At 35.1% G+C, this 27084-nt stretch overlaps 1 protein-coding gene and 1 long non-coding RNA gene across 2 annotated transcripts in view; one reads left to right on the forward strand and one right to left on the reverse strand.

The window, feature by feature from the left end:
* The window catches only part of LOC6040051 (ATP-binding cassette sub-family G member 4), a 65852-nt gene that overhangs the window by 21333 nt on the left and 17435 nt on the right, over nucleotides 1-27084 (reverse strand). Inside the window, 2 exon segments of the mRNA XM_038252371.1 lie at nucleotides 3940-4069; nucleotides 4907-5431. Of these exon segments, the coding sequence (XP_038108299.1) occupies nucleotides 3940-4069; nucleotides 4907-4967 (191 nt within the window). The 5' untranslated portion in view covers nucleotides 4968-5431.
* LOC119766756 lies at nucleotides 13687-14314 on the forward strand. The gene is made up of 2 exons (XR_005277108.1): nucleotides 13687-13843; nucleotides 13900-14314. It is a non-coding gene; the product is annotated as an uncharacterized LOC119766756 (long non-coding RNA).

Below are 27084 nucleotides of genomic sequence, written 5' to 3' on the forward strand. Positions count from 1 at the left end.
TTTGATTTTCATGAAAATAATTTTGTTTGTGTTCCTTTTAACTTAAAAGGATCAATTTTTAACGATTTATGCATTCGACAAACTTATAGAACATCAAATGATTCAAAAGGAACAAAATTTAAGCAATCAGGCACATTCTTACCGATAAAATAAAGTTAACAAAAAATTTCTCATATTTTTGTAAAATTCCCCAACAAACCTAAACCTCGAGTACCAATAGATAAATGAATGTTTACTGATTTCACAAAAAATACACCTTTGAAGCAATAACACTATACTAGACGGTCTACATTTCTTTGGCATGTTGCCTTTTTTCAAATGAGCAGTTCTCTACGGAATCGGTCTTTTTTCTTTAATTTTAATTTTTGTATTTTTTAATCCGGCTGAAACTTTTTTGGTGCCTTCGGTATGCCGAAAGAAGCCATTTTGCATCATTAGTTTGTCCATATAATTTTCCATACAAATTTGGCAGCTGTCCATACAAAAATGATATGTGAAAATTCAAAAATCTGTATCTTTTCAAGAAATTTTTTGATCGATTTGGTGTCTTCGGCAAAGTTGTAGGTATGGATATGGACCACACTGAAAAAAAATTATACACGGTAAAAAAAATTTTGGTGATTTTTTATTTAACTTTTTGTCACTAAAACTTGATTTGCAATAAAACACTATATTTTTTTTATATGTTTTAGAGGACATCAAATGCCAACTTTTCAGAAATTTCCAGAATGGGCAAAAAATCTTTGACCGAGTTATGATTTTTTGAATCAATACAGATTTTTTCAAAAAATCGAAATATTGGTCGCAAAAGTTTTTCAACTTTATTTTTCGATGTAAAATCGAATTTGCAATCAAAAAGGTCTTTAGTGAATTTTTGATAAAGTGCACCGTTTTCAAGTTATAACCATTTTTAGGTAACTTTTTTGAAAAGAGTCGCAGTTTTTCATTTTTTTAAAATAGTGCCCATGTTTGCCCACCTTTGAAAAAAATATTTTTGAAAAGCTGAGAAAATTCTCTATATTTTGCTTTATTGAACTTTGTTGATACGACCCATTAGGGTGTAATATGGTTGTATGGAAAAAAATAAAATTGTCCAAATCTAATGAGCACAGCAACTTTTTAGTTCCTTTTGGGGTCCTAAACAACTCCCCAAAGTTTGGGAATGATTGGTTTAGTCCTCACTTTGCGCAAAGCGATTCAATTTTCTATTGGAATTTGTATGGGGAAAACCATTTTTTTGGATTTTGATATTTATAAATTTCACGCATCACGCTGTACTTAAACCGGATTCATATTCCAATACTCTGAAAGATGCTCTACAACTTTCCCGAAGAGAGTATGGTGCTAACTTGCTCCTATAAAAGATACAGCGTGTTCAAAACTCGTCTAAAACGTGTTTTTGCTCGAAAATCACGTTTTAGACGAGTTTTGAGGACGCTGTATCTTCTTTCAGGGACAAGCTAGCACCATACTCTCTTCGGGAAAGTTGTAAACACCTTCCAGAGCATACGAATATGAATCCGGTTTTAGTACAGCGTGATACGTGGATTTTATAAATATCAAAATCCAAAAAAATGGTTTTTCCCATACAAATTTATATGGAAAATTGAATCGCTTTGCGCAATGTGAGGATTTAACCAATCTTTCTCAAACTTTGGGGAGTTGCTCAGGACCCCAAAAGGAACTGAAAAATTGCTGTGCTGGAAAATCGATTTTGATATTACACCCTAACGACCCATAGTTGCTGAGATATTGCCATGCAAAGGTTAAAAAACAGGAAAATTGATGTTTTTTAAGTCTCACCCAAACAACCCACCATTTTCTAATGTCGATATCTCAGCAACTATTCATCCGATTTACAATGTTAGAACATGAAACATTCGTGAAATTTTCCGATCTTTTAAAAAAAATATTTTCAAAAATTTTAAATCAAGAATAACATTTCAAATGGGCGTAATATTGAATGTTTGGCCCTTTTGAAATGTTAGTCTTGATTTAAATTTTTTGAAAATATTTTTTTCGAAAAGATCGGAAAATTTTACGAATGTTTCATGTTTTGACATTGTAAATCGGACCATTAGTTGCTGAGATATCGACATTAGAAAATGGTGGGTTGTTTGGGTGAGACTTAGAAAACATCAATTTTCCTTTTTTTTAACCTTTGCATGGCAATATCTCAGCAACTATGGGTCGTATCAACAAAGTTCAATAAAGCAAAATATAGAGAATTTTCTCAGCTTTTCAAAAATATTTTTTTCAAAGGTGGGCAAACATGGGCACCAATTTAAAAAAAATGAAAAACTGCGGCTATTTTCAAAAAAGTTACCTAAAAATGGTTATAACTTGAAAACGGTGCATTTCATCAAAAAATCACTAAAGAACTTTTTGATTGCAAATTCGATTTTACATCAAAAAATTAAGTTGAAATTTTTTTGCGATAAATATTTCGATTTTTTTGGAAAAAATCTGTATTGATTCAAAAAATCATAACTCGGTCAAAGATTTTTTGCCCATTCTGAAAATATCTGCAAAGTTGGCATTTGATGTCCTCTAAAACATATATATAAAAAAAATAAAAAATAAAATAGTGTTTTGTGCAAATCAAGTTTAAGTGACAAAAAGTTAAATTAAAAATCACCAAATTTTTTTTTACCGTGTATCATATTTTTTCAGTGTAGTCCATATCCATACCTACAACTTTGCCCAAGACACCAAATCGATCAAAAAAATCCTTCAAAATATACAGATTTTTTAATTTTCACATATCATTTTTGGATGGACAGCTGCCAAATTTGTATGGAAAATTATATGGACAACCCAATGATGCAAAATGGTTTCTTTGGGCATTCACAGAGATATGAAAAAGACAAAAGTGTTCAATTTCAAGCGCATCAACTGGAATTTTCTTGCATTAAAGCCCAAAAGCTAGCCTGAAAATAAGGCTCATTTGTTTAATGTTTAGTGGGTCCAGTTTTGACCTGAAGTTAGAATGTAATTTTAATACTATTCTCAAGTTTTTTTAAAGGTCCCACTGAAAAAATATGATGCACGGAATTTTTTTTTGTGATTTTTAATTTTCTAATATGTTTTAGGGGGCATCAAATGCCAACTTTTCAGAAATTTCCAGAATGGGCAACAAATCTTTGACCGAGCTATAAATTTTTGAATCAATACTGAAAAATCAATAAATCGAAATATTGATCGCAAACATTTTTCAAATTCATTTTTCGATGCAAAATTAAATTTGCGATCAAAAAGTACTTAAGTGAAATTTTGATAAAGTACATCGTTTTCAAGTTACGGCTATTTCCAGGTAACGTTTTTGAAAATAGTAGCAGTTATTTTTTTAAATTAGTGCCCATGTTTGTAATCTCTTGAAAAAAATATTTTCTCAATATTTTGCTTTTTTGAACTTTGTTGATACGACCCTTAGTTGCTGAGACATTGCCGTGCAAAGATTTTAAAACAGGAAAATTGATGTTTTGTTTTGTTGTTTCGATGTAATCCTTATCCATACCTACAACTTTGCAGAAGATACCAAATCGATCAAAAAATTCCTTCGAATGATACATTTCATATATTATTTTTAAATTTTCATATATTATTTTTGTATGGACAGCTGCCGAATTTGTATGGAAATTTATATGGACAAACTAATGATGCAAAATTGCTTCTTTGAGCATAGCGAAGGCACAAAAAAGTTTCGACCGGATTTAAAAATACAAAAATTAAAATAAAAAAAAGACTAATTTCGTAGAAAACTGTTTTATGCAAAAAACAATTTACTAATAAAAAGTTGGGAGATGATGGTTTAATATAAATATTTGTGGAAGCTTTCAACCATATATAACTCTAAACAGTGCCGATAAACTTAAAAAAGATCAACGGTCAAATAGTAACTGATGAAAATGGGGCTGCGCTCCCCTGTACAGTACTCACCGATAGCCGGAGATTGCGTTCAGCAGGCTGCTTTTGCCCGCACCCGAAGGTCCCATAATTGCCGATAATTGGCCATGCCGGAATACGCCACTGACGCCTTTGAGGATGGTCTGTTTTCGGCTTTCGCTAACTGCAAGAATACGAAAAAAGGGGGGCTAGTCAATTTATCTTATGCCATGGGTAATAATACTTAGCAGAGTATACACTCGAACCCCGATGGTTTGACACCAACTGTTGTCAAACGAACGGGGTCACTTTTTAGTTTGACACCCCTTTTACACGGAGTTCACAAACACAACCAAACGTTTGTTTTGATAGTGTGCGTAAGCGCCGTGTAAAAAGTGACAGTTCGTCACTTTTTAGTTTGACTTTGACCAACCAGCGGGGTACAAACTAAAAAAGTGTCAAACGAAAAAGTGACCAACCACCGGGGGTTGAGTGTAATTATTGCTTTTCACGATTGTTTTTGCGGCGATTTGTCGACTGAGGCATTCACGAGATATGGTATAATGTCACTTGATGATGAATGTAATGGCAGAGGAAAATTACAGATCCGTTCTTTTGTTGTAAGCAAAAACACGTTTCACTGTGATTCATTTGCAGAACGTGATCCTCATTGGAGCGGCATTTAAAGCCTTTTTCCGTAACCTTTGTCGTGTAATGAACGTGAAAAATGCTGAACATTAGCAAAACCTTAATTGAATCCCCCTAATTACAATTAACGCTCAGTTTTAGGGTAAGGTTAAATAGAGAAAAAATAAATGTGCCGAGACACCTAGTGAGATCATTATACATGCATTTTTGAAACACGTGTGCATGGATGGATGAAGGTCAAGTAACTACTCAGAATCAACATTTCCTTTTGAAATGAGGCACATTGAGAGACGACGATTGAAACCAAAACTATAGCCCATATGTACCAAATAAAAACTTTTATTTGGTTATTTTAAATGTAAAACGCACTTACCAAAACTTTTCCGCACACTGACCGTGTACTCGATGTCTTGAAACTCCACGTCTTTGGCCATTTTGCCTGGCCGTTTGACGAAGCTGGTTCTTCTGGTGTTAACCCCCGCACGTGTGGCAAGAGGACGTTCAACTGAAACTGCGATTCCCCCGCCCCTTCTTGTGTTTTTGTTTTGGTTTCTCCGGCTAGCCCGAAAATTGCTTCGCGAAACCGCACTCGAATGGTCCAGCTGCTTCGACGTACTTTCACTGACTGCCGCTGAAGTTCGTTGCTTTTTTGGGCTTTGCTCTCGGTGCAGTCTCCGAAAAATGACCGGACATTAGGCCCGCTTCTGTGACGAGACTTGGCTTATTTTGTTTCCTTAAAGTTTTTTTTTTCTCGGTGAATGGCCAACCGACAGTCTCACGTGGACTACTTTTTCGCGAGCAGACCTTCTGGCGTGCCACTTTCACCTTTCATTTAGATTTGTAGTTTTGTGGGAGTTTCGACTTTGTTTGGGTGCAGTTGCAGCTGGTGATGGATGTTCTGTCAAGGGAAATAAATGAAAAACAAAAGTTATAAACGCGTCAAACATTAAATAACAATTGAATCTATTGTGAAGAATTAATTGGAAAGTGACCTTTTCTTCTCTCGTTGTCAAAAAACATACGATTTCCATCTCATGTCAGCTTAGCAATTCTCTGAGATTTCGGTCATTTGATTTTTTTTTTGATATTTTTTAATCCGGCTGAATCTTTATTGGTGTCTTCGGTATACCCAAAGAAACCAATTTGCATCATTAGTTTGTCCATATAATTTTCCATAAAAATTTGCAGCTGTCCATACAAAAATGATATATGCGAATTAAAAAATCTGTATCTTTTGAAGGAATTATTTGATCGAAGGCAAAGTTGAAGGTACAGTTAAGGGCTTAGCCTCACTTTTTATTACTAAAACATGATTTGCAAAAAAACACTATTTTTAATTATTTCTATTTCCTGATATGTTTTACAAGACATCAAATGTCAACTTTTCGGAAGATTCCAGAACGGGCAAAAAAAACTTTAACCGAGTTATAAATTTTTGAATCAATACTGATTTTATTGAAAAAATCGAAACATCGGGCGCAAAAAATTTCAACTCAATTTTTCGATGTAAAATCGATTTTTGCCTTCCGCACTTTACTGAGGAAAGGCTATAAAATCACTCGAAAAACGAAAATCTTAATTTGACCTCCTAGACCCACCTTCATATATACTTATCAACTCAGAATCACATTCTGAGCAAATGTCTGTGTGTGTGGTGAGATGTTGATCAGAATAAATTTGCACTGGAATATCTCCGCACTGGCTGAACTGATTTGGACCGTATTGGTCTCATTCGATCCGTTTTGGGGTCCCATAAGTCGCTATTGAAAATTATAAAGTTTAGTAAAGTACTTCAAAAGTTATGTTAAAAAAACGATTCTAACAAAAGTCCGGAAGATTGTAAAAAGGGTGGTTTTGCCTTCCTCACTGAGGTAAGGCTATAATCCTGCTCGAAAAATGAACTTTCGAAAAACAGCTCGTAGACCTATATTCATGTATACCTATCGACTCAGAATCGAAAACTGAACAAATGTCTGTGTGTGTGTGTGTATGTGTGTGCGTATTCCCCTTGGTGCTCAAAATTCTTGCCAAGTTTTCTCGGCACTGGCTGATGCGATTTGAGTCAAATAAGTTGCATTCGATCCGGTTTGGTACCCCATACTGCACTATTGAATTGTTTGAAGATCCGATAAGTAGTTCAAAAGTTACGAATAAAAAAGTGTCAGAGTTGCGAATCGGATCTCACATAAATGCATGTAAACTACATCCAGACCCATCACCCGACCCATCGTTGGTTAGATTATCAAAAGACCTTTCCAACGAGTCCAAAACATTGAAGTTCTGGCAACCCTGTCTCGAGTAATGACCACTTAAGTGGTATTTATGTACTTTTTTGAAGCCGGATCTCACTTAAATGTATGTAAACTATGTCCGGATCCATCATCCAGCCCATCGTTGGATAGGTCATCAAAAGACCTTTCCAATGAGTCCAAAACATTGAAGATCTGGTAGCCCTGTCTCAAGTTATTACAATTTAAGTGATATTTATGTACTTTTTTGATGCCGGATCTCACTTAAATGTATGTAAACTATGTCCGGATCCATCATCCAGCCCATCTTTGGATAGGTCATCAAAAGACCTTTCCAATGAGTCCAAAACATTGAAGATCTGGCAGCCCTGTCTCAAGTTATTACCACTTAAGTGATAATTATTATTTAAATTTGAGTATTTTTAATTTTTATTTTTCATCAGGAAAATATTATGCATCGGTGGTCCCCTCGTTATTTTTCGTTCAGCCCAGTTAGCGAGCAGCATTCGGTGACTGGGCTACGTTCTCAGCCCAGTTACCGAACAACTACTGTACTTTTTTGATGCCGGATCTCACTTAAATGTATGTAAACTATGTCCGGATCCATCTTCCGACCGATCGTTGGTTAGGTAATCAAAAGACATTTCTAATGAGTCCAAAACATTGAAGATCAGACAACGCTCAGTCTCAAGTTATGACCGCTTAAGTGACATTTGTGTATTTTTTTATTGAGAAACAAGCCTTATCTGACAAAGTTCGTTCTGCCTTTTTTTCGTTTGTTGACGTTTTTGACTTTTTTGCTTATTCAGCCTCCTGTGATCAAAACTTAATTTAAACCTTTCCCATACAATCTGCAAATTTTCCGGAATCGGTTGTAACTTTTTGGCACTCACGAACTTACCATACGAACCCAACGCAAGAAAGAGCACCTCGATCGGACGTTCCGTGTTGAATTGATTCTCGTTCGAACAAAACCGTCGAAATTTTGTATATATATAAAAGATAGAAACAAATTCCAAACCCATCATATCACCAAATGTAGGTAAAAAGTGAGGAAGGCAACAACCACATAGGTGGATTAAGTTAGTTTTTCAAAATAAGTACCCATGTTTGCCCCTTTTTGAAAAAAATCCAAAGTTGTTGTGTATATTTCCTTTCTTTTTAGGTGTTACATACATGTAGAAAATTACAAAATTTCATATGACAGAAAATTTACTTAATCAATTTAAAAGATAATTTTCAATCGCTCCTGATAGTTTCATGAAAATATTTCATTATAAAACTTAGTAAGGGACGATTTATGGGCTATCCACAATCACTTAAATTAGAAAATTGTACTTAGCTTAGGAATTAGAATCAATGAAAATGATACTGATCTTCTACAATGAAAAAGTAATCAAATTAGAAACTTGAAGTTTGGATTGGAAAATTTCAAAATCCACGGCATGTTTACGTTTCCATATCAAAGGTAAACAAACAACTGCATAGCCCAGCAAATTTTCTAAGTTGAGTATAGATGACGACTGTAAGTTACGTACTTTCCTATGTAACTAGTCTATTTTACTTTACTAAGATGTTCTAAGGTAAGTGGTTGCAGATAGCCCATTTTCTCGAATTACCGAGTTGGTTTCCGGGTGCCACGATATCTTCAAACGGGAATGGGATGGGATGGGAGTAGAGCGTCCAATTTCCCGTCCCGGGAAAAAAAATTCCGGGAATTCCCGGGATTTCCCGGAAAAAATATTTCCCGTTTCCCGGGAAATTTGTAAATTTCCCGGGAATTCCCGAAATACAAGCAGAAGTATACATTTTCCTACCTTTTTGGCACCAATGTTTTGAAATTAAACAAAAAATAATAATTGGAGAACCTGATTTGATTTTATTTATTTCCATCTACTGTTCATATTGAACTAATCAGCTTGTCTGTAAATTTCATGTCAAGGTTTAATTCAGATAATATTTATTTCTGAAGCATTCATCACTAGGAATATTGTTTGCTTTTATGTTGGACCACAAAACTTACGCTGTTATGGAATGAATATAAACTATTTTATTTTTGACAACCTTTTTTAATGTTTTTTTGTAATATCTTTTGAAAATAAGATATTTACATCTTCTGACCAAGATCAACATTGAGATTTGCTTGACTTTTTTTTTACCTTGGACATGTTGAATGGAAATTGAACTGATATGATAAAATTAAAAAAAAAAAGTTTGTGTGAGAAGAATTCGTTTCTAAGTATTCGAGAAATTGCAGATTAAAGTTATAAATTTATGAAGCACGTGAGCAACCAAGGGCGTAAGAGGGTTATATATGAAAAAATATCGTTGAATTTCAACCACTTTTAAATACTCAAAATTATTTTAATCTAATTAATTTATTAGACTGAATACCATATAACTAAAATCATATCATAAAACCATGAAAAACCATTAAAAACAACTTCGTATCATATGAAATTTACTCAAAGAATGGAACTATATTTCAAAAACTCGCTCCAAATATTTGAAAACTTTGAGTTGTGATTTCATGAAATAGTTTTTCAAGTTGAAAAGCGATAGGAATTAGATTTTTAAGGTAAATTCAAAGATTATTTATTTATTCACAACTTGAATTTTTTGTTTTTTTTTTTTTTTTTAACAAGAGACAAATTTAAAAGCAATTTTATGGTTGTGGAGCATAGATTTTCACTATCCAAACACTTTGATTTAAATAAATCCTTCTCAACAAAAATATTAATAATATTTTCTATCATTTGGGACGATTTGAAAGATTTAATAATTACAAAGTTTATATATATTCTCAAAGTTGCATGATTTTTAACAAGCAGTCAAGCCATTAATTGATCCTCACACTCATATTGAGCATTAAAGTTGCTGTTCTATACAATTTCTTTGCAAAAGATTAATGAGAAACAGAATTAGAATAATTTTCGTTAAATTTCAAATTTCCCGGGAATTCCCGGGATTTCCCGGGAAATTTGTTGAAAATTTCCCGTTTCCCGGGAATTTTGTAACCCCGGGAAATTGGACGCTCTAGATGGGAGTGCACACGCTATAACAAACGTCCAAAGGGTTAATCTTATACAAAATTCGAAGAACTTTAAAAAATACTTTCAAACGCACTCGATTGAGTGTTTGGGGTTAAAACTTTGAAAAACTGGTTAAAGTTGAACAAAATCATCGCAATTTAAAAAAAAAAACTTAAAATTCTGATAATTCATGGATACATGCAAACCAAAAAAAACGAACACAGCAAAAAAAGTTGAATTTTGGAATGTTTAAAATTTGGTAGGATGAATATTACCTCTATTTTTGTGTAATATTACTTAAAAAATGTGTAAAAATGTGACCCTGATGAATACTCATCAAAAACTGATGAAAATTCATCATTTTCAGAAGTAAAATTAATCTTTTTTTTTACTCAAAATCTGTCATCATTTCCTGATAAATATTACCATCATTTTTTTTTTCTTTGTAGCTGTGCGCTATTGCTATTATCAACCACTAGTGTCTTCCTTTTATCTACAAGGACTTTGCCGCCCTGGGCTCCTAAGTGTTTGAATACGGCACGGAGCGACGGTGCCGAATACCCATAATGACACAAAGAATTTTAGAGCGTCCGTCGCGGAATTCGAACCAGCAACCTCTGGATTGTGAGTCCAGTGCGCAAACTTATCCTAATAAATCAACGTTTTTATTTTGTCTATGTTACAACATTGTAGAACATTGCTATTTTCTGAAAGTTACCCAACAAAGTTATTAAAAACACTTAATTTTAAATTGATTTTTGTTGTTCTTGATAAAAAATAACCCCTCTGGTTAAACTGTCCTACAAAAATTAACAAAAATTACTGCGCAGGCAAGGGGAGCCATGAGATTTTGGGTCCCCAAAATCACGTGCATTTAGAATTTTTCAAAAATAAGTAGACCCGTCCGAATGGTTTATTTCCAGAGTTTGTATGTTATTTTTTATGATTAGTCAGTTATTCCAAGAAATTGCAAAAATCTGTGAAGAAAACTTAGTAAATCCTCAACTCAAACAACCAATAGACCACCGCATGATCGTGTAATGATAGGTTCCGCAAGAATTCGCTTAGATTTTTCATTATTAATGCATTGCCATAGTGGAACAAATAAATCTAGGAAAAGAGATTAGCTGGAACGGTTTATCCCTCGGTGCAACCATCTACGTCAATTGAATTGATTTAGGATTGTATCACGACGACGGTGACGACGACAACAGCAATTGACTCATGATTTTCAGATATGCCATGTTGCGCTATAGAGGCAAGCTCGCGATCAAAACATTCCACCTGTGACGTACCCATTCATTCACTCACTTACTCCATCGTAGGCTGTTTTTCCTAATGAATGAGTCTGGGAGCTAAAACGTTACGAAATTATATTCATTCGGGTTGTAGCGAAACCGGACATACACGACAGATGTTTCGTCTCGTCTTGGGCATTCAATTCTAATCAGATCTTCGATGCCGAGCTAAACGCATTCTTCCCCTGCATGTGAACTTTTAAAACATTATCGGACACATGCGATCACCCCTAACAGTACGACTACGATGATCCCCCACGTTAAGCCGTTGTTGTAGGGTCATCGCGTTAATGTCCGATGCAGCTACCTGTGCGCTGATCTTTGCTCTCACCGGCGGGCGTCAGCTGTGTCTACTATCTCGCTAAGCTATTACCCGCCGGGCTCATCCAGCATGGTGGTGACTTGGCGGTTTCAAGTTAGGAAATTAAGCTCACTTTGTCAACAGCCTGCGGCTAAAGTTGCGGTGGGAGGATCATCAAATTACCGCGCTGCACACCCCTAATAGCTATTTCTTTCCGAGCACCTCCAGCGGGTGAGTCACGAGTGTCAACGCGTTTTTGTTTGCGCGCCGCGATCATCAGCATTTTCCGCGGCAGACCACGCGACCTAACGTCGTTTTGTCTGAAATTGCTGCCGTGAGGGTGGTGAGGGTGGGGATGGCGGATTACTGTTCAGTACCTAGCTGCGGTTAAGTCACCTCTTTGTCGGTGCAGCGATGAGTTTCTCTTTTTTTCTACTTCTACGTCTAGCTCTTAGTCAAATAGTAATTACTATAATGTGGTGCTCTGATTTATTGTTATAGGGAGGTGATTTTATTACCGTTAATCACTGGTCGGCTGTCGGCTTCGATTTCAATTCCGGATAGATTCAATCCTTGACTGGTTGGTTTTACATAGTAATCCAGAACTGTTAAATAAAAATGGTTATAAAAAATATTTTACCAGCATTGCTGGCTACACGGAGCGACTGTTTGATACAAATATCAATCAATCAAAAAAAATAAAAAATATCAATGCATAGATCTCATAGATAATATTTTAGTCTTTTATATTAAACTACCGTAATTTAATTTTTTAAATAACCAATTTTATACATTTGGCCCGCAAGCTGTGTATTTTTTAAACTAACTGTAACTTAGCACAGTTATTTTTGAGAATTTTGACATGTTCCGTAAATATACTAGGAGGTCACTAAAAAAAGTTAGATTTCAGCGCCACCTATGAGCCCAAAATTGGAACTATATTTTAGTACCAAAATGTAGCCCTGATTTTTCTGAGCAACTTTGCTAAAGAAACCGAAGCTCTAGGACGTAACCCCAGAGCGCTATTAATTTTGTCCCGCTAGATTGCCACCTCGCCCACTGTGCAATGAGTCAATTTTTGTCCTTATAAAAGTTTTAGTTCACAGTTGAATTTCCATCAGTTTTTGGTGAATTTCCATCAGGTTCATATTTTTACACATTTTTTAAGTAAAATACTCAAAAAAAGAGGTAATAACGTTTTCTTCTGTGTTGAGCAGCGATGTGTTGCGCAGCGATGGAATGTTACCATAAAAACATTTCTTAATCCACCTTTAGGTGGTTGGTGCCTTCCTCATATTTATAAAATAAATAATTTAGATGAATTATTCATCTAAATAGCATCGTCCGCCGTTTAATGATCTCTTATGTTTTTCTTTACTCATAAGTTTTGATAAAGACAGCAATATCTAGAATTTTCAGGTTCATCGAGAAGGATTATCTATCCATCGAAGGGTCACGTGATAGAACCGGACAACATTTTATCATAATATCTGAGATCTTAACTGCTCTTAATTTAAGAATCGGCTAATCGTCTATTAATCCGAACAAAATAATATTATTAACCCACCTTTACAATAGTAGCGGTGTTGTATTGCCGTGGGCAAATTGGTTGACACACAGCCACTGCTATCATCAAAGGTAAATATTGTGATCGAATGCCAAGCCGAGAATACCGACTAATGGCCTATCTACAATCACTTAGTTTAGAACATCTAAGTAAAGTAGTTACTTAGGAAAGTCTGCAACTTACGTTCGTCATCCACAATCAACTTAGAAAACTTGCTGGGCTGATATACGTTGCTATGCAGTTGTTTGTTTACCTTTGATATGGAAACGTCAACTTACCGTAGATTTTGAAATTTTCCAAACCAAACGTCAGTTTCTAATTTGATTACTTTTCCATTGTAGAAACTCAGATTCATTTCCATTGATTCAAATTCCTAAGCTAAGTGAAATTTTCTAAGCTAAGTGATTGTAGATAGGCCATAAAGCGTGTGGTTTGTGTTCACAAGCAACCATGAAAATAAAAGCAATGCACACCAATTTTTCTTCAATATTTGTTAATTTACTACTATTTTATTAATTTTCTTTTTGACAAAATATCTGATCGCTCCCTTAATTATTATTTTATTACGTAACACACGTAACTCAATAGTTACCCAATAATGGGTACAAATAGATATAGTATATTGTTGTCCAGAAGTGTTCTTTTTTTCTCAGTGTAAAAAATACGATCCACAAAGTGCATGCAGGAACGAGCGGGAAAGGAACGTATTGGAAATATGATCCAAACTGTTTTGTTGTTGATATGTCATCAGGGGGTGTCACCTAAAAAATTATATTTGCAACTTGCAAGTGCACTAAAATGTTACAAGTTCAAACGAAAAATCCTAGAATTTGCCAGAACCACGGAGCAGAGTTCGACCAGAGGTATGTGTAGGTGTTTGTTGGTGGCATTTCGATCTAAAAAAATCGTTTCTCTTTAGTTTCAGAAATGCAAATCCCTGCTGGATCCGGGAAACACCGTCCGCGGTCGCTTTCAGGAATACGGTATCCGGAAGGCCCTGGTGCAATCCGCACTGAAGAGATGTAACCCAGTGACAATACGCTGGAGCCAGAGTGAAGACTTCGTCGGCATCTGGAGTTTTAGAATCGATCAGCAATATTTCCGGAAAAAAACACCAGGTTGTTCCGGATCGTGAAAGGAATTTGCCTTCAGGAGAATGAATTTTACTTGGACAAAGTAATTGCTTTGTGGTTATTTTGTGAAAAATTGGATTTTGAGCAATTATGTGAAGAAAGTTTTAATGTACAATTGATTGTTTATTTGTGACGAGAGCATGTTAAATTACAACTTTTTATCAGGTTAAGGTTAATGCATAATAAAGATTTTCAACAACATTTGCTGTATTTTAATTAAATTGTAGAATAATGAGACACAAAATAACACGTTCTTTTTGGTGAGTTAAAATATCCAAATAACTAAGGTGCTCATGATGGATCCCGTTATCATTTTCATCGAAATATTTAAGATCTGAGTCCCAAAAATTGTATAAATAACACCAAAGGGCTCATAACTTTTGATAGGGTTATCAGATCTTCAATGTTTTGGGCTCATTAGAAAGGTCTTTCAATTATCCAACTAACGACGAGTCGCATGCTAGATCCGGACAACCTTTTCATCAAAACATTTGAGATCCGGCCTCAAAAAAGTGTATACATAACAACAAAGTGCTCATAACTTTTGATAGGGTTATCAGATCTTCAATGTTTTTGGCTCATTAGAAAGGTCTTTCAATTATCCAACTAACGACGGGTCGCATGCTAAATCCGGACAACCTTTTCATTAAAATATTTGAGATCCGGCCTCAAAAAAGTATGAAAAAAACACTTAAGTGCTCATAACTTTTGATAGGGTTATCAGATCTTTAATGTTTTGGGCTCATTAGAAAGGTCTTTCAATTATCCAACTAACGACGAGTCGCATGCTAGATCCGGACAACCTTTTCATCAAAACATTTGAGATCCGGCCTCAAAAAAGTGTATACATAACAACAAAGTGCTCATAACTTTTGATAGGGTTATCAGATCTTCAATGTTTTTGGCTCATTAGAAAGGTTTTTCAATTATCCAACTAACGACGGGTCGCATGCTAGATCCGGACAACCTTTTCATCAAAATATTTGAGATCCGGCCTCAAAAAAGTATAAAAAACACTTAAGTGCCCATAACTTTTGATAGGGTTATCAGATCTTTAATGTTTTGGGCTCATTAGAAAGGTCTTTCAATTATCCAACTAACGACGAGTCGCATGCTAGATCCGGACAACCTTTTCATCAAAATATTTGAGATCCGGCCTCAAAAAAGTGTATAAAAAACACTTAGGTGCTCATAACTTTTGATAGGGCTATCAGATCTTCAATGTTTTGGGCTCATTAGAAAGGTCTTTGAAATACCTTTCTAAAAATGTATGATCAGACGGGTTTTCTTACAAAAACCACCCTTTTTACAATCTTTCAAACTTTAGCCAGAATCGTTTTTTTAGCATAACTTTTGAAATACTTAACAAAACTTCATAATAGTTAATATAGGTCTTGTGGGACCCTAAGACGGATCGAATGAGACCAGAACGGCCCAAATCGGTTCAGCCAGTCCGGAGATAATCGAGTGCATTTTTTTCGGTGCACGGACTTACAGACATACACACGCACAGACATTTGCTCAGAATTTGATTCTGAGTCGATAGGTATACGTGAAGGTAGGTCTACGAGGTCGAATTAAGAAGTTCATTTTTCGAGTGATTTTATAGCCTTTCCTCAGTAAGGTGAGGAAGGCAAAACCCCTTTTAAAAAAATACCGAAACTGCAGGAGACTAAAAATCCGTAAGATCCGTGAGAGATAAAACGAATGTGCAAAATTAAAAAGAATGTCAACAACTATAAGATAAATCTTGTAAAAAGTACATTGCTGTGGGTAGCAATTGTTCCATTCGAATCTTGACTTCTAGGTATGAGAAGGTCGGTTACAATCTCCAATTTTTTTAAAAAAGAAAAAGAACAGTTAACGTAGAACAAGTATTTTTTTACGCTGAAGATTTTGCGTTCACTTTCGAAGCAGAACTGGCAACTGCAGCACCTTGACAGAGGTTATTACTTTTTGCTGCAGAAACATGAAAAGAGAGCGGAAAAAAAGTGCAGAAATGCCTTCTAGTAGCCGGCACTTATCGCCAACAGGTTTTCAATCAAAACGGACGTTGCGGACTCTGGCGTTGAAGTCCGTGCTCGTGAGTCCACTCAACATCGCCTTGGCCTTGAACCTGAACCTGCCCTGCTGCAGCATGCGCGGTACTTCAGGTGCAAAGGTCTCTTATGATACCTATAAAGAGCAATTATTATAGCGGTTGGATTCAACCGCACAAATTGTTCACCCCGGATGACCACAAACGGGAAACCTGATGAAGTGATTACCCTTTCGGAGACCTCTGGTCGCAAACGATCAGTCATTTTCGCCGGGCCTCTGTCAAGTTTGACCACGTGCACTAACGGGGCACCACACGTTGCTGGCTGCACAGTTTAGCGAGATCACTTGAACACAACAATTACTAGAACATGGAGGAAAAGTGCTGTCAGCTGCGCGCTTCCGTGATTACAATTTTCGATGACAGTAATTAGACGCTGGTCCTGTTTTGCTTCCCGCTCAATTTGCAAGAATTGGAAAAATATCCCCGCGTCGATGAGGCAAGAAAAAGGTCCCAGGAAATTGTTGCTCACTCATCGAAACTGTAATTAAGAACAAAAAACTGTTCAACTTTGAATACGGTCACGCCTTCGCCAGATCGTGTGAGCTGCATATTCATGAACTATTTTGAAAACCGGGGGTTATTGAACCGGTTTTGGTTAATTGAGAACAAACAAGCATTACAATGGCGTTTTATAACGTGATTTTGCAGCATCCGCAACGAAATTTGCGATTCACAATTCTGATGAAAATGAGAAAAAATAGTGAATGTAAGGAAACACGCATCTTCGTCTCACTTAAACTGAGAGAAAATTCACACATGCCATTAAATCATAAAATTGCTCACATTAGTGCTAATTGGTTTAAACGCAAACAATAGTTATAAATATTAAATTTCATTCGCTTGTAAAGATAACAAACGATTTTTTAGTGGTTTTTATATGATTTTTTTTTATGACTTTTCATATGATTTTTTATATGCATTACCTACTACAAAAGAAGCAATTTTGCATAAACAGTTGTTTCTAAAAAATCAAAAATACTGCAAAACAAAATTGAAAAAAAAATCGTAATTGAAAGACGCAACTTTTGGTACCAAAAAAGGTATAAGAGCAATTCTCCACCAAACCCGGAAATGGATTTTACTTGTAGGTATGTTTTGCTTTGGCTCAAACTTTGTAGGGACCTTCCCTATCACCAAAGAAGCCATTTTTTTACATTGGTTCACTTATACAAATCTTCATACAACTTTGGCAGCTGTTCATACAAAAATGGTACGTAAATATTCAAAAAACTTTTTTCACAAAAATTACATTTCCCAAAATCCGTATTTTTAATTGTTTATTTTTTATATGTTTTAGGGGACAAAACTCGGCATCTTTTAAGCCGTTCAGAAGTATGGACTAACATTTTGCCGATGAGTTATTTTTTTTAAACAGTAATTTTTGAAAAAAAAAAATAAATCTCGAACTTAGATTTTTTTCACCAAATTTTTATATGTATAATCGAATTTGCAATCGAAAAGTACTTTACAAATTTGTTGATCAAGTTCACCGTTTTCAAAATATAGCCATTCAAAGCTAAATTTTGTCCAATAAATTCCGTTTTTTTTACTGTAAAAAAAGTGTCCATGATTGTCCATTCCCGAAAATATTTTTTTCAAAATGCTCAGAAAATTTCCTACAATTTCGTCTAAGAAACATTGAATATTCTACCACTGGTTGAGATACAACGGATAAAAGAAAAAGAAATAGAAAATGGTTTTTTTTAATCTGGGCAGTTCTCTACGAAATCGATCTTTTTTTTTAATTTTTGTATTTTTTAATCCGACTGAAACTTTTTGGAGCCTTCGGTATGCCCAAAGAAGCCAATTTGCATCAGTAGTTTGTCCATATAAATTTCCATACAAATTTGGCAACTGTTTATACAAAAATGATATATGAAAATTAAAAAATCTGTATCTTCTGAAGGAATTTTTCGATCGATTTGGTGTCTTGGACAAAGTTGTAGATAAGGACTACAATGAAAAAAATAATACACGGTAAATAAAATTTGGTGATTTTTAATTTAACTTTTTGTCACTAAAACTTGATTTGCAAAAAAAAACTATTTTTATTTTTTTATTTTTTGATATGTTTTAAAGGACATAAAATGCCAACTTTTCAGAAATGTCCAGGTTGTGCAAAAAATCTTTGACCGAGTTATGAATTTTTTTAATCAATACTATTTTTTTCAAAAAGTCAAAATATTGGTCGCAAAAAAAATTCAACTTCATTTTTTGATGTAAAATCAAATTTGCAATCAAAAAGTACTTTAATGAAATTTTCATAAAGTGCACCGTTTTCAAGTTATAACCATTTTTAGGAAACTTTTTTGAAAATAGTCGCAGCTTTCATTTTTTTTAATTAGCGCACATGTATGTCCACTCTTGAAAAAAATATTTTTGAAAGACTGAGAAAATTCTCTATATTTTGCTTTTTTGAACTTTATTGATTCGACCTTTTGTTGCTGAGATATTGCCATGCAAGTGTTTAAAAAAGGAAAATTGATGTTTTTTTAAGTCTCACCCAAACAACTCACCATTTTCTAACGACGATATCTCAGCAACTAATGGTCCGATTTTCAATGTTAAAATATGAAACAATCGTGAAATTTTCCGATCTTTTCGAAAACAATATTTCCAAAATTTTCAAATCGAGACTAACATTTCAAAAGGGCTGTGAAATTCAATATTACGAAAATTTGCAAATTTGATTTTACATCGAAAAATGAAGTTGAAAAATTTTTGCGACCAATATTTAGATTTTAGAAAAAAAAAATGTGCATTGATTCAAAAATTTAAAACTCGGTCAAAAATTTTTTGCACAACCTGGAAATTTCTGAAAAGATGACATTTTATTTCCCCAAAAATAACAAAATGTCGATATCTCAGCAACCAATCAGATTTTTAATGTTAAAATATGAAACATTCGTTAAATTTTCCGATCTCTTTGAAAACAAAACTTTTTCTTTTATCTGCTGTTTTAATTAATGAGATGGTCCAAACAGAATAATAAAAAACATTCAAAAAAGTTTCTATCGCTTTGTTTATAAATAAATATAATTTATCAATATGGTATTTAGGACCTTCAGAAAACTTACTCTGGAAAATAATTACTCAAATCTAACCTTGGTGTAGTTCATCCATCATTCTGTATTGCACCAACAAAATCAACAACCTAGACGCACTCTAAGTACTGATTAGACAAGTTCTGCGTACCACACAAACACACACAAACCAATGCTCCGGCGTGCTAACCTTGACTAGATTTCTTGGCTGTGCCAATGTAAACTATCCTCGATTACTAAAGCAACCATGCCGACTTGGAAGCCTTTGCGTACAACGGTTTAACCGCCAAAAGAACTCAAAGCCAAAGACCGTTTCATTCGGGCTCGTTTATTAATGAAAAAGCCTGCCAATCGTAAATATTCTTACCACACACAAACACACCAGCACTGGCAGTTTAGCAGGTGGAACTGAAGGAGCAACCTTTCGAATATTAACCGTAACGTTTAAACATTATAGGCTCAGCACTGCATCTAAACCTGCTGCTACTGCAGCTGTTTTTTCTTGCAGTTAGAATGCAGCCAGGCAACGATGACAGCATATCTGCGAGCAAAATTGATAATTTTGAAGAATAACATCAGAACTGGTCCTCATTTGTGAATAATTTAGAGTAAAGAACTTGAACTTTGACTTTAAAACATTTTTTTTAAATGCCAAAATTTTTGTTAATTTTTGGACCTTTTTTTTGTTAAATTTTATGGCCCCTAACCTTTTTCGAAATTTTTGGAGGGTAAAGACAAAAACAACAAATATAGTTGATTTTTAGGAAATTATTTTTTTCTTACAGTATTTTTTTATTTTTTTTTTAAATTTGATATAATTAATAACCCGTTATAAAATTTTAATCCGAAACATTGAAATTTGAGTGTTTTACATAAGTACCAATATTTTCAATTTAAAAAATAATCCTGTATTACTAAGATAATTTGCGGTCTCTTCACCCTATCAAACCAACTAAATATTTAAAAAAATGCATGATAAACCCCACAAACATCGCCACCAAGATCGTGACATTAGCTTGGTGGAATTGGCGCTCAACACGGTAGCATAATCCAATGCAAGTCTATGACACCAAATGGCACATGTGCGCTCAGCCGTGATGCTGTGAGAAGTTTTTCCTTTGCGCGGAATAGGCAGTTTTGAGGTGTCGTAACTTTGGCCGAGACATTAGAACCTTAGCATCATTCGTGTCTCTGTATGGAAAAGCCGATGGAATGTCGTTTACGGTTTAAGAAAAGTTGACATTAGCTGTATCGGAACTGGTTTGGTTATCATGAACATAAACAAGTAAATTTGAATGCAATTTCGAAAAAGTTTAAATTATATAAATCGAACAAAACAATTTATCAAATGCCAAAGTCGTGCCTCGCTCAGCCGACTTTTGTGTCAATAAATTTAATCTCCAGGAATTATGGAGTGTTCACCTCGAGTGATTTTATTCGAAAGTGCAGTGCCAATACGGAACAAACCAATTGTCATAACTAATTATCACCGATGCAGTAAGCCAATCAGTGTGAATAGAAAACGTCAGCGGGCACGACTTTGCTGCGCGACAATCCGACAGACGGTGTGACATAACAGCACTCCGTCAATCGTTCTAAACAGTCGCGACACGACATCTCGAGATTCGCCGGCACCGGGAGTTAAGGGAGACTCGTTGAAGTGGGTACATTTCTTCACATGGTTTCAAACAAGGTTTTACAACATGAATTTTATTATATTGACATAAGACAAATATATAGAAGAACTATCAAAATAAATTAAAACTTGCAATCTTTTCAAACTGGATATCATATTCGATCCGCAGTCATAAAATTAAATAAGAGAATAATAAATCAATAAACAGCTGCTCCCAGCGTTTTGTTCGATCGTGCTCACACACGAGGTAGATGTATGCAAATACAGCAGTTATATTACTGTCTGAAGAGCCTATTCAACGGTTAACTGACGGTACGTTTGTCAATAAATCACCTTAACTAACTGATCCAATGCCGGCTGTTTAAAACGTTAACTGTTAGAAATATGATGAATGTTTGGAGGAGAGGTGTAAGTAACCGTTAAACAAGTCTATTTAAAAGTGATGAAAATCGATTGAATGATGTGTTTTTTACCAGTTTTGTACTGGAATAACTTCCACGAGTTGGGCCCGGAATAAGCCAGTTAGTTTGAACACAAAGAGTTTTATCTGAGACCCGGCTTCCAAAAAGTGTATAAATAACACTTAAGTGCTAATAACTTTTGATAGGATTGTCAGATCTTCTATGTTATGAGCTCATTAGAAAGTTCTTTTTAATACCTTTCTGAAAATGTACAACATGATAGGTTTTCTTGAAAATATCACTCTTTTTTACATTCTTCTGGACATACGCAAAAATCGTTTTTTTCGCATAACTTTTTTCGATAGATCAACTACGGTCCCCTTGGAACGAGCTGTCAAGTAGGACCATTTCTGTCAAGAAGGGCCGCAACGTTATTTTTTTTAAACTGAGTTTAAAATCCATTTTAAATCTTTTGCGGTCGTATAATGGTTCATAGTACTCAGCAAAATAAGCTATATCGTTGTGAACAATAATACCACAAATGTAAGCTTAATTTTAGGACCCAATTATCTCGGCATTATCCCGTGAGTCCCTGTTGAGAATTTTCAATTATGTAAGATACCGTCATCAGGAGTGACATTGGATCTGGGGGGTGAGATTGGGCCATAGAAAAATGCTGAAATTTGTATGACCCAATCTAACCCCTGATGACGGTACTTCAAAAGTTACTATAAAAAATATTTTGACATAAGTCCTTTAGATTTAAAAGAGCAGGTTTAAAAGGGATTTAAAAGACCTCCCCAACGCTTCCAAAATATTGAAGATCTGTCAAAATCTACGATCACTCAAGTGTTAATTACACACTTTATTGAAGTTGCCACTCATCGTTAGATGCGTAATCAGAAGACCTTTCAAAGGGAGTCCAAAAGATTGAAGATCTGACAACTGTACCGTCATCTCGGGCGAATCGGGACTACTGTCTGAATAGGGACAGCAGTGTCTGAAGCACTTAAAGGTTTTAAATTTATAAATGGATGTACACATTTTGTTGGTCTGAGTCTGTACTATCTGAAACCTACCAGAAAAATCAAAATATTCTGCTCTAACATGGTTAAAACTGCTGTTCCAATTCGCCCCATGTGTCCCAATTCGCCCCAGTTGACGGTAGCAAAAGTTACGAGTAAATGAAGTTAAATTTAGAGAACGCGAGAAAAGCACCAACCACCTTAAGGTGGATTAAGTAACGTTTTGATTAGAACATCCGCCAGTTTAGTGATACGCTAATGGAACTTCAAGTATTTGCCTGCTGCTGTTTCTAAAACTCACGTGGGCTGAACTGAAGTTGATTGATTGATTCACAGAGGTAAACTGCACTGCACTACGTTTTAATGAACAAATTGTAACTTGGTTGACAAGATAGCATGTAAAAAAAAAACTACAAGAGCAACTACAAAATAATATTTTCCTCCGCATGGCTGCGCCCCTGAACCCATTGAAAAAGTTGGGCGGTCGGAGGGTTTGAAATATTTCATCCGAAAAAGTCTATTTATGTAAATTATATTAGTTTTCATTTGCAAAAGCGTACAAGAACTATTTGAGGAATTGAAAGGCAAACATATTTTGAAAAATATTTTTGGAATCTCCAAGCTATCCCAAAATGTAAAGTTTAGGATGGTTTTAGGTTTGATGGTTAGATGTTAGATGGTTTTTGAATTTTTCCTTCATACCACTATTTTTGATCTACGACTTATTTCCCTAGAATATTCAAGCTTTTTCTGAGCCCAATGAAATTTTCACGAAATTTTATGATTTAAAAGTTTTTATTTTATCGATTTCTTCACAGATTATTTTTTGATTTTTAAATACAAATACTGAAGGAGGAGATGAAAACTTCCAATAAAAACTCAATTTAAATTATTTATATGACTAGATAAGGCTTTGAAATATTTTTTTGATTTGAATTTAATTATAAGTTTCAATAAATAGATAATAAACAAATCAGAAAAAAAATTATAGCTATCCAGCTTTTTAAGCGAAAATGGCGTTCGAATGGTGAACGCCCGAAATGTCAAAATCACGCAGTGGTACCAACATTACAAAAAAATTGTGCCATGGCATGACAGCCGCATTTTTTTTCTAATGTTGGTGCAGTTTCATGGGACCGTCACGTTTCGTAAAAATTTTACGGGTTCAAGAAAAAATTACAATGTTTCAGAAAATTGCCGTTTGTTTAAGATCAAAATAATATTATAAAGCCAAAGTAATTTAAACTTGCATAAACCGAGTTTGAATAAACGGCGAAAAAACTCATTGCTGAAGTGTACATGGAACTTTCACTGATATTCAAAATAATTTTGAACAAGCGAAATCGTGGTAAAAGTGATGATAGTTGCATATAAACGGTAGTTTTTTTCAATTAGTTGTACTTTTATTTTTACAAAACATTTGGGTAATTCTCTACCAACTCACACGAAATCGGGAAAAGTTGCCCCGACCCCTCTTCGATTTGCGTGAAACTTTGTCCTTAGGGGTAACTTTTGTCCCTGATCACGAATCCGAGGTCCATTTTTTGATAATTCTAGACGGAGGGGCGGTACGACCCCTTCCATTTTTGAACATGCGAAAAAAGAGGTGTTTTTCAATAACTTGCAGCCTGAAACGGTGATGAGATAGAAATTTGGTGTCAAAGGGACTTTTATGTAAAATTAGACGCCCGATTTGATGGCGTACTCAGAATTCCGAATAAACGTATTTTTCATCGAAAAAAACACTAAAAAAGTTTTAAAAATTCTCCCATTTTCCATTACTCGACTGTAAAATTTTTTGGAACATGTCATTTTATGGGAAATTTAATGTACTTTTCGAATCTACATTGTCCCAGAAGGGTCATTTTTTCATTTAGAACAAAATTTTTCATTTTAAAATTTCATGTTTTTTCTAACTTTGCAGGGTTATTTTTTAGAGTGTAACAATGTTCTACAAAGTTGTAGAGCAGACAGTGACAAAAATTTTGATATATAGACATAAGGGGTTTGCTTAGAAACATCACGAGTTATCGCGATTTTACGAAAAAAAGTTTTGAAAAAGTTACTTTTTGCGTTTCTCTTTGTTTCGTCGTCCGTGTCTGTCGCGGGTGACCATGAATGGCCATGATCGATGGCGACCAACTTTTTCAAAACTTTTTTTTCGTAAAATCGCGATAACTCGTGGTGTTTATAAGCAAACCCCTTATGTCTATATATCAAAATTATTGTCACTGTCTGCTCTACAACTTTGTAGAACATTGTTACACTCTAAAAAATAACCCTGCAAAGTTAGAAAAAACACGAAATTTTAAAATGAAAAATTTTGTTCTAAATGAAAAAATGACCCTTCTGGGACAATGTAGATTCGAAAAGTACATTAAATTTCCCATAAAATGACATGTTCCAAAAAATTTTACAGTCGAGTAACGGAAAATGGGAGAATTTTTAAAACTTTTTTAGTGTTTTTTTCGATGAAAAATACGTTTATTCGGAATTCTGAGTACGCCATCAAATCGGGCGTCTAATTTTACACAAAAGTCCCTTTGACACCAAATTTCTATCTCATCACCGTTTCAGGCTGCAAATTATTGGAAAACACCTCTTTTTCACATGTTCAAAAATAGAAGGGGTCGTACCGCCCCTCCGTCACGAGATATCAAAAAACGGACCTCGTATTCATGATCAGGGACAAAAGTTACCCCTTAGGACAAAGTTTCACGCAAATCGAAGAGGGGTCGGGGCAACTGCTGTGTGAGTTGGCGGAGAATTACCCATTTCAAAGATACAAAAAAAATAATTTCGGGATTTACTTAATTGAATACATTTTAATTGAATCAAAAATTATACTTAAATGCTTTCTATACTTTTCAAGTAGCATACTACACTGAAAAAATACAAAATATCAATGAAGTATTCTAAAAGAAATCCCGGAATTCTACGAGTATATATCCAATCTGTGGCCCCAAATCTCAAATTTGGAAAATTCTTTAAAATCCCAAATTTCATTTAAATTGCTTATATAATCGACATATAATACTTTTTTTTCAATGAAAATATATGATTTAAGCTTGATTTAAGTGGCAGTGCGTGGCCGAATGGTTACGCTGTCCGCTTTGTAAGCGGATGATTCTGGGTTCGATTCCCATCTGCTCCAACCTTCCATCGGATGAGGAAGTAAAATGTCGGTCCCGGCCTTAGTTGTCAGGCCGTTAAGGCATTCCAGACCACAAAAGACCCGGGGGTCGTTAATGTGGATGGTTTGATTTGATATGATTTAAGCTAACATATTTTTTGCCATATTTATATTTAAAAACCTTTGTGGACAAAATTTTTTTTTATGTTTGGCAATGATTTCAGATAATTCTAGAATTTCACGAGATTTCGCGGAAATAGTGGAATTTCACAAATTTCACGCTGTCCGCAAAATCGTAAAAATTCACTAACCCTAAAAATTACATTCTGCAATTTGAACATAAGATTTTCAAGCCTATTTTAACATTTTTCACGTTCCGTGAAATTTGAGGTATTGTTTCCCGTGAAAATTGCAATTTTTGAGCGTGAAAAACCACTAAGCCTAATTATCATCATTTTGAAAAAAATATCTATTTTTTTTTTAATTGGAAACATACTCACGTTCCACTCGAGCTAGAATGCTATGAAAGTAAAAAAGGGTAAATTTTAACCATAACGTGTATAAAAGCTAGCAAGTGTTAATCACTATCTTTCGAAAGGAAGATTCCAACATGATTCACGACCAGTTTCTAGAACAATTTACAGCCCAGGTCGTAACACATTTTATCACCAACGCTATCGATGACGATATTGACGTCGCAGCCCACCGCGCACAGTTTGACATAGTACGCGGGCGACAAAGGTGGACACTTGGAAAGAATTATTCACTCACGATCGATTTGCATAATAACTAAAGGCTCAAGCAGCTGACGATCGCGAGTCCGTTTAGGCCAGAACTCGAGCTAGGTACCAACCGCACGAATAACTTCCCGTAATTGATACCGGGGAGGAAAAAGTTTCCCTGTCGGTAGCGGCACCTACCGGTAAATTTATATATATTGGTTCAAGCCGCCGGTACAGGCTGCCAATTGACCTTCGATTGGTTCTTAGATTTTATTGCCTTATATATCTGGCTAGCAGTATTGTCAGCTACTGCACTGCAGGATGCTCCACTGGTCATTGAACAAATTCCTGCGACTAATTGAATCACTTAGCATATGAATACATCTGATGAAAAGTGATCTTGACAGCTCTCCATGACATATCGTGGTGATCTACATGACTTATCGCGTTTGTTCCGTGTGAACATGTTAAACGTCCATCTCTCGACACTTTCAACCACAGTGTCAATGTAGAGGAGATGCATGTCATTTGCAGTGAACTTTGCACACACCATTCGCAATTACAATCCGTTGCGTTGTTCCGCAAACGTCGTCCGATTTTGCCTCGAACTTTGGCACTCGGAACTTCAAAAAGGTACTTCCAGCAGCTGGCTGTCCGGCTGGTCAGAGTCGCCAATAACAGGCGTAAGTGTGCTGTGAGAATGCAAATGTTAGGCACCGAAACAAGTGCGCCTGCAGTTGACCCAATTTTCAAGTAAACGATTCAAGAATGCAGTTGCAGGCTCTGACTGAGGGGGTGAATGCAACTCTGCAAAGCAACGCCTACTGACGGTGACTTCCATGTGGGCAGTCGGGATAAGAGTTGTGACTGAATGTCGGATAATTTGTGCACTTGAAGAAGCAAATGAAA

This window comes from Culex quinquefasciatus, chromosome 2 (assembly GCF_015732765.1).
Source record: "Culex quinquefasciatus strain JHB chromosome 2, VPISU_Cqui_1.0_pri_paternal, whole genome shotgun sequence".
Taxonomy (NCBI): Eukaryota; Metazoa; Arthropoda; class Insecta; order Diptera; family Culicidae; genus Culex; species Culex quinquefasciatus.